Raw genomic sequence first — 15,175 nt, 5'->3', positions numbered from 1 at the left:
GCCAACAGTTTCATTTGTCTCTATCTCTTTTGTAATAATGGCATTTTAATGGCAGCTTTCCAATCCTCTGGGGCTTCTCCAAGATCTACTGTCTCTATAGCTACTTCCATTAATATCCTTTAATATAAGCAATTCGGTCCAGGGGTCTTATCTTAAGCCCCATTAGCTTCCACAGTACTTTTCTTCTCTGTACTTATTTCTTTACTGATCCTAGATTATTTCATATTTTCAAGAATGTTATTTGCGCTTTCTACCATAAAGAACTGCAAATTATTTCTTCAGCTCCTCTGACAATTCCTGGCTCCCAATTACTATTTCTTTAACTTCATTATTCAAGGGTCCCCATGTTTACTTTAGCCTCTTTTTTATATATATATTTGATTAACCTCACTGTCCATTGTTATACGACTTGCTCATTTATCCTCAGTTTATTTTCTCAACATTTTGTTGAGTTTTAAAACTTTGCCAATCCTCTGGCTTACCACTTATCCTTGCAAACATTGCTTTTTTTTTCTTTAAATTAGGTATTAATTTTCCTGTTTAACTATGATTGAGTTATGTTCTACGAATCTTTCTTCCTCATTGGGATATAATCTTGCTATGAGCAAGGAGGGTTGTTTCTTTTTAAAAAAAAGTTTGTCATTGCTCATTATGGGTGGCATGGTGGCACAGTGGTTAGCACTGCTGCCTCACGGCGCCAGAGACCCGGGTTCAATTCCTTCCTCAGGCGACTGTCTGTGTGGAGTTTGCACATTCTCCCCGTGTCTGCGTGGGTTTCCTCCCACAATCCCCAAAAATGTGCAGGTTAGGTGAATTGGCCATTGTAAATTGCCCGTAGTGTTAGGTGAAGGGTTAAATGTAGGGGAATGGGTCTGGGTGGGTTGCGCTTCAGCGGGTCAGTGTGGACTTGTTGGACCGAAGGGCCTGCTTCCACACCGACTAATCTAATCCAACTTCTTCTACCATACTCCTTCCCCAGTTCACTTCAGCCAACTCTGCCCTCATTCCTTCATAATTAGACTCATGTTTGTCACTCATGCTAAATAATACCATGATATAGTCACTTTTTTTTTAAATAGCCTGATCCTTCATTGGATCCAGCCATATTGTTATCGATAACTGCCAAATACACTGAATTCTTTTATCTCTGCCAATTTGAGTTTCAGTCTACAAGATAATTGAAGTTTCCCATTAATAATGTACAACCTTTCTACATGTTCTCGTTACCTCTCAATTAAATCTTCGCACAGTTAGGTGCTCATAAACTACTTGTGTCTTCTCCCTGTTATTTCTTTCCCTCACCAATATGGATGCTATATCATTTAATCAAATACTTTTTTTGCTTTTATACTTATTCTCTCTCTTTAATAAAGACCAACCCACCACCATTTCCCTTCCTGCCTTCTTTTGAAAAGTCATACAGAGCTGAATATGCAGTTCCCAGCTTATCTCTTCATAACATTGTCTGCATAGTAGTTGAGCATTACCTTAATTGCTGCCCTTAAATAATCCAATATTCTAATTGCTTTCTAAGTCCACATTAACATTCCCCCAAACCCTTAACTGCTGTTTAGTCTTCTTTCCAGTGCTAGTTACTGCATTCAAGACAAGTGAAATTCATCCCACCAGAACTTCAAGCCTCCAATCTTCAAGCCATGCCCAACTCCCTTACTTTATTTAACCTATGCCAGTTTGCCCTTGGCCCCTTTAAAAATCCCTTTACAAAATCATGTTAATTCCTCAGAAGGTGACGAACCATGGGAACACTTTACCCCGAGAACAGTGGAAACTCAATCATTGAGCATTTTTAACTCAAGGAGTTAATAAGATTTTTGAAGATGAACGACATCAAACGGGCTAGAAAGTGTGCAAAAGTGGCACTGCAAAAAAAAAAGTCAGTCATGATCTAAAGGAATGGTACAGAGCCCAATGACATATTCCTGTTTAAGTAACAAACTCAATCACTCCTTAGTCAATAAACCATAATGAAACTTGCATACCTGTCGCACTAGCATACACCACCCTTGCTTTTGGCAACTTGTTCTGTAGTTCCAGTACAGCCAAACCTGTTTTGGTGGGTTTTGAGGATCCAACTGGAGACAAGTTTTTAGCTTTGTGGCATTCATCAAAAATAATCTGAAATAATTCAGTCAAGGTCATTTTTAAATTAAGTGTACCAGAAGTGACATGTGTCTGTGCAGATTGATTAGACTACTGGACCAATCTATTCCATGGTTAAGAAGCCAATGTTGAAGAATTTTCGCAACGGCACTATGTTAAAGGTTTCTTACAACATACTAAACCTCCAGATAATTTATTACAGAAAATGGTAGCTGTAATGACCCCAGACAATAAAGAAATTCATGAAGTTTTACTAATGGTCTACAGATGTTGAACACTCAAATTCATGAAGTGTTGCAGTTTTAATTGATGAATTCCACTCCAAAACGAAAATTTGTATACTCTCCCTATTATGCACCAATTCATTGTAGAGATGCAAAGGAAGAAAACTGACATCATTCCAAAAAGATTATAACTACAAAAATAGAAGTACTGTCTGATTCAAAGAACCTCATGGCTGCATCCCAGATCAAGGGGATGGATTTAAGGGGGACTGGCAGAGAAGTCTGTTACAGAAACTGAAGGAATGAGACTGTGGTAGCAGGAACAAGGTGCACAAGAGGCTCAGTGACAAGAATAGAATGTTTGTCATTTGATGATATGGAAAAGTTGCAGCACAGACGAAGAACTCCCATTTATGTTTGATGACGACTACATTATAGTGAGGGCGGACCTTAAACAATGACAAGTAGAGAAAAGAGGCAAAAGAGCTTTAGTGGCATGGTGTAATGACGACAATCTCTGCTCCAATGTCAGCAAAATAAAGGAGCTGGTCATCGACTTCAGGAAGCAGAGTGGAGGACTTGCTGGTTTGTATCAATGGTGCTACGGTGGCGGCGGTCGAGAGTTTCAAGTTCCCAAAAGTAAATATCACAAGTGATCTATCCTATTCATCCACGTTGATGCTACAGTCACAAATACTTCTATTATCACAAAGCAAAGAAAATTCAACCTGTCAACACTTAACCCTGAGAACTGTGGAAACTCAAATCATTGAGCATGTTTAACTCAAGGAGCTAATAAGATTTTTGAAGATGAACGACATCAAACGGGCTAGAAATAGTGTGCAAAAGTGGCAATGCAAAAAAAAAGTCAGTCATGATCTAAAGGAATGGGACAGAGCCCAATGACCTATTCCTGTTTAAGTAACAAACTCAATCTTTTAAAGATACATCATAGAAAGCATCCTATTCAGAAGAATCGTAGCTTGCTTTGGCAATTGGTCTGCCCAAGACTGCAAGAAATTAGGGAGAACACCGCCACTATCACAAAAACCAGCCTACCATCCACTGACTCAACCTACACTTCCCACTGCCCCAGGAAAGTAGCCAACAGAATCAAAGGCATCACCCATCTCAGTTATATTGTATTTCATTCTCTTCTGTTGGGCAGAAGATACAAAGGTTTGTTAACATGTACTAACATTCAAGAACAGGTTCTTCCCCACGGTGATCAGATTTTTAAACAGACCTCATACTCCAGAGTTAATATTTCTCTGTAGCTATAACACTATATTCTCCATTCTATTTATGTAAAGAATAACAACTGAAAAGTATGCTATACATTGTATCTCAATTCTGCATGCTATACATTGTATCTCAATCAAAAGATAGAAGGGATGAACCACAGTGTAATTCAAGTTGAGAATTTTAAATTGGAAGCAATCTTATGAAGGACAAATCCACCTTAACACAAGATATAGAAACAATACGCAAGAACGACAGAAGGCCAGCTAGGACAGCTAAAGAGGAGACAGGTTTGAAATTGACAAAAGCAGGGGCAAGACTTTCATAATAGATCTGCTCTGCTCGTACAAAGATATGCGGAGCTTGGACAAGAATGAGTTGTCTTCACAATATGGAGGCTATGGGTAAGTTGTTCAACTGTTCAGTGGCAAAAATACAACACAAGTTGTCAAGTGTCCCAAGAGAGAAATGAAACTAATTACAGCAGACAGAAAACATTTCTGATGCTTATTGAAGAAAGGTGCAGTTCACTGATATCAGCGGTGATGAGATTAAGAGATAGGGTGAAGTGATATAGCATAGTGACTACATGTTGACTCAAAATTTAAACTCTGAAGTGATAAACACGCGAGAGGAAAACCAAGGCAAAGAACGTAGCCACAGGGTCTCTGAGACACAGTGCAGTGATGTGAATGGAAATGAAAATAACAACCTTGGAGGAGAATGACGTTTCCAAGCACATGAAAGATTGTAAAGATGTAGCAAGATAGAGAATCGGGGTCTTCCCCTCTGCCGCAGAAAACAGAACAATCACACTTCATAATTAAGCAAAATGGGCAAGCATGAGGTAGTTAGCAATATGACAACTGAATTTCAAAATTTTACATCAAATATATCATTGTGCATCATTTTGATCTCAAAGTGACTTGCAGAAGCAAACTTACGGCAATGTGGAGCATTAGTTATAATTCAAATATTTCGCAAAAAAAAAAGGATACTACTCCATCAAAATCTTCACCACACCAGTGCAAAAGTTGTTTTAACCTGGTTGTATATTTTCCACCCGATTGACTTTCGCCAATTAGTGAAGAGTATGTTGCAAAAATTACACCTTTCTTCACACTTCCATTTTGTTTCGAAGATATTTTTCCATATTTGAACTTGAAATGTAATAGACAGAATAAACAATTAAACTAGGTTGAGCTACAATTTCAGCCACCACTGTCACTCATTATTGTTAGTAATTTGTCATAGCAATGTAGCACCAGCTGGAGGTCCACGACTAGTGGTGTTCCGTAGGGATCCATACTGGGACATCTGCTGTGAGCTATGTATAAATGACTTGGATGAAAACATAGATGGGTGGGTTAGTAAGTTTTCAGACAATACCAGTGGAGTTGTGGATGGTGTAGAAGGTTGTTGTCAAAGGTATATAGATCAGTTGCAGATATGAGCAAAGAAATAGCAGATGAAGTTTAATCTGGTAAGGTGTCAGATGCTGCACTTTGGGAGATCAAATGTTAAGAACAAGTATACAGTTAATGGTAAGGTTCCGAAGAGCATTCATATACAGAGGGATCTTGGGTCTCAAGTCCATAGCTCCCTCAAAGTGGCCACCCAAGTAGAAAGGGTAGTAAAGGAGGACTACAGTGTGCTTGCCTTCATTGGTCGAGGAATTGAGTATGAAAGTCAGGATATCATGTTGCAGCTTTAGAATACTGTGTTCAATTCTGGTCACCACATTACAGAAAGGATGTGGAGGCTTTGGAGAGTGTGCAGAAGAGGATTACCACAATGCTGCCTGGATTAGAGGGTATGAGCTACAAGGAGAAAAACTTGGTGTTGTTTTCTCGAGTGGCGAAGGTTGAGGGGAGACTTGACAGAAGTCTATAAAATTATGAGATGCATAGATAGGGTTGACAGTCAGAATCCTTTTCCCCCAGAGTTAAAATGTCAAATACTAAAGGCCATGTATTTAAGTTTGGAGGGGCAAGTTTAATCGAGATGTGGGCAAGTCTTTGTACAGTAGTAGGAATCTGGAACGCACAGCCAGGGTGGTGTGGAGGAGGCAGATATCTTAGGGGCATTGAAGGGACTTAGATAAGCACACGAATATGCAAGTAGTGGAGAGATATGGACCAACAGTAAGCAGAAAGGATTTGTTTCATTTCGGGTCATGCTCAGCACAACATGGGCCAAACGACACGTTCCTGTGCTGTACAGTTCGATGCTCTGTGTTCTAAACTAGCTTTAGGTTGAGTTTGTGATAATGCCATGGCTTTAAGAGGTATGTTTTGTCCTTGTTTCTTTTAAAGAAAGATCAGGGGACAGGCGAAGAGAGTCCATGAGAAGATTAACAATTTGAGACACCTTGGGCTTTTCTTTGTTAAGGTAGAACAACAGAAGCAGCCCGCGTGGGTGCAGTCAAGCTCTCATAGATCGAGAGTTTTTCGTTAGCTTTCAGCAATTCCTGTTGTGGGCTTGAAAAAGTGGAAGCTATTTTTCCCTTCTCTTGATTACAGCCAAAAGTTGGGGGTTCTCCCCCTTGGGCTTCAGGAACACACGTGAGATGAAGTCTCTTTACCAAATTAGCCTTTTTGTCAAAGGGTGCTTTTATGGGCTGTTAATATATTGAAACAGTTAATTAGTAATAGTTACAGTATTTATTATTCTTTTAAGTCTTCCAATAGAGTTGTTATTCTGAGTTCTTTTTTTTTGCTGTATTTTACCTGTGGTGTTGGAATAAATTGTGTTTTGTTTTACGTCAAGTAGCTTGACCAGACGAATTGGATCTGGAACACAATGCGTTATACGGGACTTTAAAATAAGACAAAATTAGGGTGTAGGCTATCAAAATATTTTGAGGGGGGCTGGTCTGGTCCATAACAAGTTTAATGGGAGAAAGAAGAAGAAGAAAAAAAGAATTTGAAGGTGTTGAGGACAGTTTTTTTTCAGAAAATTAAAACATACAGCACATCAGAATTCCCAAAAGTGAAATGATTATAAATGCTTCTTGCAATATCAAAAAGCTGCAGTCATCTCTTCTAGAAGAATCATTCAGCACTTGGTTAGAAAAAGGAGAGAAAACACCTCAAGTTTACACTTAGTGCAACAGGGGTAAAGATTTCATGAAAATTTGCCAATTCTTGACCATCAGAAGAGGAATGTCCCACAAACCAGGGCAACTTGAGCCAATGTAGAATTTCCATTGAGGAATTCAAAGAGCCATTAACACGAGTAATCATTTGTAATCAGGAAAACTGGGAATATTTTTGGGTAGAAACGTATGTTTGTGTGTTTAATCATTGGATGGCACCAAGTAATACTTACATTCTAAAAATCTTCACATGTAATAGAGAACATAATGAAACAAATTAAATAAGTGGATCTTTTCCTTCAAAGTGCAGCTATAACTTTATATGGAAGAATGGCTTAGTAATTTACCTTATTCAGCGCATGAACCTGGATATTTTTTGCTCCAATGTCCCGCAGGTCCCGTTCAGCATCATACTTTAAGTCATTGGATACACTAAACCTGTAATAAGCACAAAACATAACAGAAGATCAATAAAAGCTCTGTTTTCTGCAAGTTGAACAAATCCTGATCTCCACTTACCATAGTGATCGTTTTCTACCAAGAAGGTAATTCTCAAAAATAATGCCAGCAATGGTTCTTCCTTTACCCACACCAGCACCATCCCCTATCAGAAAGGCTGCACGATCCCCATTGGGGAGGAATGTTTCATGTTGCTATGGTTTAAAAAGAAACAATACTTCAATACCTGCACTGAAAACATTACGTATTAAGAAATCAAATTTCAGTAAAGCCAACGTTTTTAAAACCCAATACCTGAGAAGCATAGGTGATTGCTTCCAGCTGCAAAGCAGAAAGCCAACCATTATCAATAGTCTCCTCTTGTAAAGTTAGACGATACCATACATCAGGCGGTGTTACACTGGACAAAGAACTGGTCTCCACAACTGGATCGGGATGACGCAAGCCAACTTTCACTGTTAAGAAAGGCAATTGACTTTTAAATAGGTGTATATATGTTCACAACATACTTTCTAATATATGGCAAAGTGGAATTTGATTTAGATGTGGTGTACTCCACTACAAGTCTTAGAAAACACACAACTGCAGGTTTACAAAGACAAAAAGACAACAAGTGACATTATATATGTTTCATCTTCACCAAACAAAGGAGTGCACATCCAATTTGTTGATGGAATCTGCACAAACCAATTGTTGTATATTTCCAGTGTTGTCTTATTTCAGTTTTCCACTTTTCTTCATTGTGGAACATTGAGAATATTACTTGTATGCAATTTCAACAGTTGAGTGTTTATCTGAAAATACATTTTAGTCCGGACTCCTACCAAACCCTGCAGTAATTCCTAGAAATAATTCAAATTGACAAAGTAGAAAATGATTTTTGTACTAGTTAATTACAAAAGATACAACTTCCATTTATATATCACTTGCCTTAGTTGCAGAATATTAGAAAATAATGCACAACTGAAGAGGAGGTCCTCAAGAGTAGTAATATCAGGGATACTCCTGGTGTTACGAACTAGTGAGGGAGGGATAGGAGGAGAGAACAGATGAATGCATGGTTGAGGAGCTGGTGTATGGGAGACTGATTCACATTTTTGGATCATTGGAATCTCTTTTGGGGTAGAAGTGACCTGTACAAGGAGGACGGATTGTACCTAAATTGGAAGGGGACTAATATACTGGCAGGGAGATTTCCCAGAGCTGCTCGGGAGTAAGGTGCGGGGGTGGGACCCAGGGAGATAGTGAGGAAAGAGATCAATCTGAGACTGGCACAGTTGAGAACAGCAGAGTGTCAAACAGTCAGGGCAAGCAGGGACAAGGTAGGACTAATAAATTAGACTGCATTTATTTCAATGCAAGGGGCCTAACAGGGAAGGCAGATGAACTCAGGGCATGGTTAGGAACATGGGACGGGGATATCATAGCAATTACAGAAACCTGGCTCAGGGATGGGCAGGACTCACAGCTTAATGTTCCAGGATACAAATGCTACAGGACGGATAGAAAGGGAGGCAAGAGAGGAGGGGGAGTGGCGTTTTTGATAAGGGATAGCATTACAGCTATGCTGAGGGAGGATATTCCTGGAAATACATCCAGGGAAATTTAGGTGGAACTGAAAATAAGAAAGGGATGATCAACTTATTGGGATCGTATTATAGACCCCCTAATAGTCAGAGGGAAATTGAGAAACAAACTTGTAAGGAGATCTCAGTTATCTCTAAGAATAATAGGGTGGTTATGGAAGGGGATTTTAACTTTCCAAACATAGACTGGGACTGCCATAGTGTTAAGGGTTTAGTTGGAGAGGAATTTGTTAAGTGTGTACAAGAAAATTTTCTGATTCAGTATGTGGATATACCGACTAGAGAAGGTGCAAAACTTGATGTACTCTTGGGAAATAAGGCAGGGCAGGTGATGGAGGTGTCAGTGGGAGAGCACTTTGGGGCCAGTGACCATAATTCCATAGGATTTAAAATAGTGATGGAAAAGGATAGACCAGATCTAAAAAAGTTGAAGTTTTAAATTGGAGAAAGGCCAATTTTGATGGTATTAGGCAAGAACTTTCAAAAGCTGATTGGGGGCAGATGTTCTCAGGTAAAGGCTGCAAAATGGGAAGCCTTCAGGAATGAGATGACGAGAATTCGGAGAAAATATATTCCTGTTAGGGTGAAAGGGAAGACTAAAGAAATTGATGGTTTGGTTAAGAAAAAGGAGGAAGCATATGTAAGGTATAGACAGGATAGATCGTGTGAATCCTTAGAAGAATATAAAGGCAGTAGGAGTATACTGAAGAGGGAAATCAGGAGGACAAAAAGGGTACATGAGATAGCTTTGTCAAAAAGAATTAAGGAGAATCCAAAGGGTTTTTACAAATACATTAAGGACAAAAGGGTAACTAGGGAGAGAGTAGGGCCCGTCAAAGATCAGCAAAGCGGCCTTTGTGTGGAGCCGCATAAAATGGGGGAGATACTAAACGAGTATTTTGCATCAGTATTTACTGTAGAAAAGGATATGGAAGATAAAGATTGTAGGGAAACAGATGGTGATATCTTGAAAAATGTCCATATTATAGAGGAGGAAGTGCTGGATGTCTTGAAACGCATAAAGGTGGATAAATCCCCAGGACCTGATCAGGTGTATCTGAGAACTCTGTGGAAAGCGAGAGAAGTGATTGCTGGGCCACTTGCTGAGATATTTGTATTATCGATAGTCACAGATGAGGTGCCCGAAGACTGGAGGTTGGCTAATGTGTTTAAGAATGGCAGTAAGGACAAGCCAGGAACAATAGACCAGTGAGCCTGATGTCAGTGGTAGGCAGGTTGTTGGAAGGAATCCTGAGGGGCAGCACATACATGTATTGGGAAAGGCAAGGACTGATTAAGCAAAAGTAGGCAAAAGCTCTGTTCCTGATGAAGGGCTTTTGCCCGAAACGTCGATTTTCCTGCTCCTCGGATGCTGCCTGACCTACTGTGCTTTTCCAGGACCACTCTAATCTAAGAACTGATTAGGGATAGTCAACATGGCTTTGTGCGTGGGAAAAAAAATGTCTCTCAAACTTGATTGAGTTTTTTGAAGAGGTAACAAAGAGGATTGATGAGGGCAGGGCGTTGGTATGATCTTTCTGGACTTCAGTAGGGCGTGCGACAAGATTCCCCATGGGAGATTGGTTAGCAAGGTTAGATCTCATGGAATACAGGGAGAACGAGCCATTTGGATACAGAGCTGGCTCAAAGGTAGAAGACAGAGGGTGGTGGTGGAGGGTTGCTTTTCAGACTGGAGGCCTGTGACCAGTAGAGTGTCCTCTACTTTTTGCCAATTACATAATTGATTTGGATGCGAGCATAAGATGTACAGTTAGTAAATTTGCAGATGACACCAAAATAGGAGATGTAGTGGACAGCAAAGAAGGTTACTTCAGATTACAACAGGATCTTGACCAGATGGGCCAATGGGCTGAGAAGTGGCAGATGGAGTTTCAGGACTTATACACTTAAATGGTAAGGTCCTGGGGAGTGTTGCTGAACAAAGAGACCTTGGAGTGCAGGTTCATAGTTCCTTGAAAGTGGAGTTGCAACTAGATAGGATAGTGAAAAGGCATTTGGCATTTGGATTTAGATTACTTACAGTGTGGAAACAGGCCCATCGGCCCAACAAGTCCACACCAACCTGCCGAAGAGCAACCCACCCAGACCCACTCCCCTGCATTTACCCCTTCACCTCACACTACAGGCAATTTAGCATGGCCAATTCACCTAACCTGCACTTTTTTTTGGACTGTGGGAGAAAACCGGAGCACCCAGAGGAAACCCACGCAGACACGGGGAGAATGTGCAAACTCAACACAGACAGTTGCCGGAGGGAATTGAACCCGGGTCTCTGGTGCTGGGAGGCAGCAGTGCTAACCACTGTGCCACCAGTATGCTTTCTTTTATTGGTCAGAGTATTGAGTACAGGTGTTGGGAGGTCACGTTGTGGCTGTACAGGACATTGGTTAGGCCACTGTTGGAATATTGCGTGCAATTCTGGTCTCCTTCCTATCAGAAAGATGTTGTGAAACTTGAAAAGGGTTCAGAAAAGATTTACAAGGATGTTGCCAGGGTTGGAGGATTTGAGCTACAGGGAGAGGCTGAACAGGCTGGGGCTGCTTTCCCTGGAGCGTCGGAGGCTGAGGGGTGACCGTATAGAGGTTTACAAAATTATGAGTCTTTTCCCTGGGGTCGGGGAGTCCAGAACTAGAGGGCATCGGTTTAGGGTGAGAGGTGAAAGATATAAAAGAGACCTAAGGGGAAACATTTTCACACAGAGGGTGGTACGTGTATGGAATGAGCTGCCAGGGGATGTGGAGGAGGCTGGTACAATTGCAACATTTAAAAGGCATTTGGAATTTGGATGGGTATATGAATCGGAAGGGTTTGGAGGGACATGGACCGGGTGCTGGCAGGTTGGACAAGATTGGGTTTGGATATGTGGTCGGCATTGATAGGTTGGACCGAAGGGTCTGTTTCCATGCTGCACATCTCTGACTCTAATTCTGAAGTGCAGTCACTGTTATAACAATGGAAAAACTGTCAACTTTGCATAGCAAGGTCCTGTAAACAAGTGATAATTATGATAATAACCAGAATCTCTTTTAGTGATGTCATTTGAAGTATGAATATTGGACAGGATCAGAAAATACCTGCACTGTTCCTCAAATAGATCTTTGACATCTTTTACAAACACCTAAAGGGAAAACAGGACTTTAATTTTATCAACTCTCCCAAAAAAAAAATAAAATGAATGTGCAGATGGCAGAGGTGCAAGTCTCAAATGGGACACGAATCTACAGTTTACCAAGTGAGAGGCAAGTGTGCTACCAAAGAACAAAGACTTCAAGCTCAAAATTCTGTCATTGAATGGTTGGTCCATTTGACAATCTCACTGGAACTTGACTAATAAACTGCTTCAAACTTGTTACATCACAGTGGTATGCCCAAACTCTCAAAAAACATTGTCTATATCAGAGTGCAATTTACACATCTCAAATACTGTAGTCAAAATTACTTAACTAATTTTACCATCCAAACAGTTTCCTTGACAGAAAAATCCATCAACGGTCAGAAATTCATACAGACCCAATCACCTGTATAGTTTAAAAGTAGGTCATCAATTGCCATTTAGGAAGACCATAAACAATAGTTTGGTCACTGATAAAATGATCACTAAGCAACATAAGCATTAAGCTACACTAATTATACTTACATTTATTTAATTTTATAGATGTTCTGGAAGTAGACAATTCAATTTGACTGAAGAATTAGACTTACATTTCATTGGCATATATTCAGCATATGTGTCTGCATGGCCTAATTCATCATCATCTTCCTCCTCAGGCTCCTCCTCTTCTTTCAGAGGTAATTTCTATTAAACATTTGAAATGGAGATTAGGACTACAACCTCATCCATGTTCTCGATTGCAGAGATAGACTCATATGGTCACCTCCAGAGAGGCCAACATTACATTAATTTAAACTTTTGCTTTTGATGAATTGAAGAAATTCAAAGTTAATTTTACAAAATCTTAAATAATTCTGAATTGGTTGCCACATAACTTTATCAGACTTCACCTGGTTAAGGTGCATATATAATGAACACAACTTTTGCTTAGTGAAAAGTTGCATTCTCATTCAACTACCAGTACGGTGGAAGTGGAAGAAACCCCATGCCTGTTACTAAGATGCACTCATCTGTAAGGAAGGGCAATTAGTCAACTGTAACCTCATTTGTTTACTGCTCTTACAGTTACTTTACAAAAATATTCAATATAAATTCAGCCAATATTGGTTTTCAGTAAGATTTCTAAGCAATATTAAGGTCTTAACAGATCAAAATAAAAATTAAGTTTGTGGTGCATACAGCTACTATAATTGTGACAGGTGAGGGAGTAGAAGGGGAGATGCACTGGAGGGTAGAAATCCAAGAATGAAGTAGTTACAGCAGGTAAAGGGTGGAGAATATTTAATATACTAAATTCAGCTTGCAAGGAATTGGAAATACACCAAGCATGACTACAATAGCAATGCAATTCCTTTGTTTGTTCACAGCACTTAGATGACTCACCATAAAATCAAACACCAACATGGACCAAATGTTAAGCTACATCCGCATCAGCGCAGATATCCACATAAGACCCCAACAAGCACACATACATGAAATAGCAACCAACTATTGAAAATGAGCACTCTCAATAGAAGCATACTTATTGTTCCAAACAAAAATTTGAAGCAGAGACAGATCATTACCAAAACCAAACATCAAAATTTTGAAAGTAAGTGTACTTACTGGAGTTGGAGAGAAGCTTCGCATTTTAATATCCTCATTGACCCATACCCGAGTCACTTCTTTACTCAATGATTCCTTCCTTGCAACACCATTGTTCAAGTCAGCTGCAGATAAAGTATATTATTTAAACTCTCATACCCAATATGAAGTGTAAGTATATAATACTTCTGAGGAAGTTTTGTATGCATTATTCAGTGCTTAGTGGCTAAATTCAACCCTTAATAATACTTCAGGGTAGCACTTGACTGTATTAAGTCTGATCAATAATACACTTTGCCAAAAACCTTACTAGCCCTAAAACAGCCAAGAGAAGACGCAATTGCAAGTGATGAATCTTTTGGACTGCATTTATCGCATCACGTTTTCCTTTGAATTTTAAGAATATCAAAGTTCACACTGAAAACCTCCAGCAGGTCGGGCAGCATCTGAACTTAACATCTCAACGTTAACTTAATCGTTCTCACCAAAATATTCTGCCAATTTGCAGTGTTTCCACCATTTTTAATTCAGTTTTCCAGCAATCATAATACTTTGCCAACGATGAAATTTATGACACCAGGCAATGTTTGAAATGTCCATAGGTGACAGATCCTCATTGCATTTCACGCACTCAGCTTGAATTACTGGTTACTTCCATTCTTAGAGTTTGCATTTTACTAAAATGGTAAAATATAAATTGGTAACCTCAATGTAAACACTTCTGCATGTGAGAAACCAAAAATTGGAATTTTATAACCTGAACTATTATTTGGCCACTTGAGATAACTGATAATTCTATACTTACATGATGCTACAAAATTTACACATGGATTTATCACCTTAAAAGTAAATAATACCTTGCGCACATCTACTGTGTGCACACATTGGCGATATATTCAGATGTTTTGTTGGCAAATTATTCAGAGTTTGCAGTCACAGTTAGATCGATGATCCGAAAAAATACACTGTGCTCAAGATGACAAGGACAGAGCAAAGATTTCTTCCTTGACTACTACTTTGCATGTACAATGACAGCTGAGTACTTGATAATTCTCAATTATAATGCCTAAATGCTCAAATAGTCAATACCAACAATTCAAATTCACATAATTAGAATGCTCATTTGATTGGACATGAAAGTAAAATCAGTGACTGAGAATTATATCCTAACATGAGTGCTTTCAGAAAAGGGCATGTAGGAGGCAAAAATTAATACCTAAATGACAAAACTGCTTAAAAGTCTGTTTTGGACTGCAGGTCCACTACATATAAACCAGATATATTAGACTGGAGTGTCCAAATTTACTTTCTTTTTTACTGGCATTGTTTACACCTGGTTGCCTGAACAGTTACTGGTAACTCTTCATCTATGATCTCTTTCTTAATTTTGACAGTTGACTTTTTTGAAACTTCCTGATTTTCAATGTCTGGGATAAGAATAACTGATTTTAGGTAGAATTAAAAGTGCATAGAATTCCAAGTCCATTGAAAAATGGCATATTCATTTTTTGTTGCTTTTTAAGTTCAAATGTTCATGTCACTCAGCTGACCACTCAATATTAACAATTATGACTAAATGTCAGAATTAGATTAGGAAACTTTAAAATATTTGTTCATGGGATGAGGACATCACTGGCTAGATGAGCATCTTTGCACATCATTTATTTCATTTGGCAAGGCTCCATACAAAAGGTCACTACACAAAACAGATGGTCATGACACAGGAGCT

The 15,175-nt window shown here is 39.2% G+C and overlaps 1 protein-coding gene across 1 annotated transcript in view; it reads right to left on the bottom strand.

The window, feature by feature from the left end:
- Positions 1–15,175, bottom strand: part of sbno1 (strawberry notch homolog 1 (Drosophila)) — a 93,993-nt gene that overhangs the window by 43,144 nt on the left and 35,674 nt on the right. The window contains exons 4-10 of the mRNA XM_043692636.2: positions 13,468–13,571; positions 12,453–12,546; positions 7,438–7,598; positions 7,204–7,337; positions 7,032–7,122; positions 4,586–4,747; positions 2,001–2,136 (exon numbers count right to left, since the gene is read on the bottom strand). Of these exons, the coding sequence (XP_043548571.1) occupies positions 2,001–2,136; positions 4,586–4,747; positions 7,032–7,122; positions 7,204–7,337; positions 7,438–7,598; positions 12,453–12,546; positions 13,468–13,571 (882 nt within the window). The remainder of the gene's footprint in view (positions 1–2,000; positions 2,137–4,585; positions 4,748–7,031; positions 7,123–7,203; positions 7,338–7,437; positions 7,599–12,452; positions 12,547–13,467; positions 13,572–15,175) is intronic.

The sequence above is a fragment of the Chiloscyllium plagiosum genome, unplaced genomic scaffold, assembly GCF_037043375.1.
Source record: "Chiloscyllium plagiosum isolate Xiang-an unplaced genomic scaffold, Cpla_swu_hap1 HiC_scaffold_24, whole genome shotgun sequence".
NCBI classification, from domain to species: domain Eukaryota; kingdom Metazoa; phylum Chordata; class Chondrichthyes; order Orectolobiformes; family Hemiscylliidae; genus Chiloscyllium; species Chiloscyllium plagiosum.
This window is presented reverse-complemented; position numbering and strand designations above follow the sequence as displayed.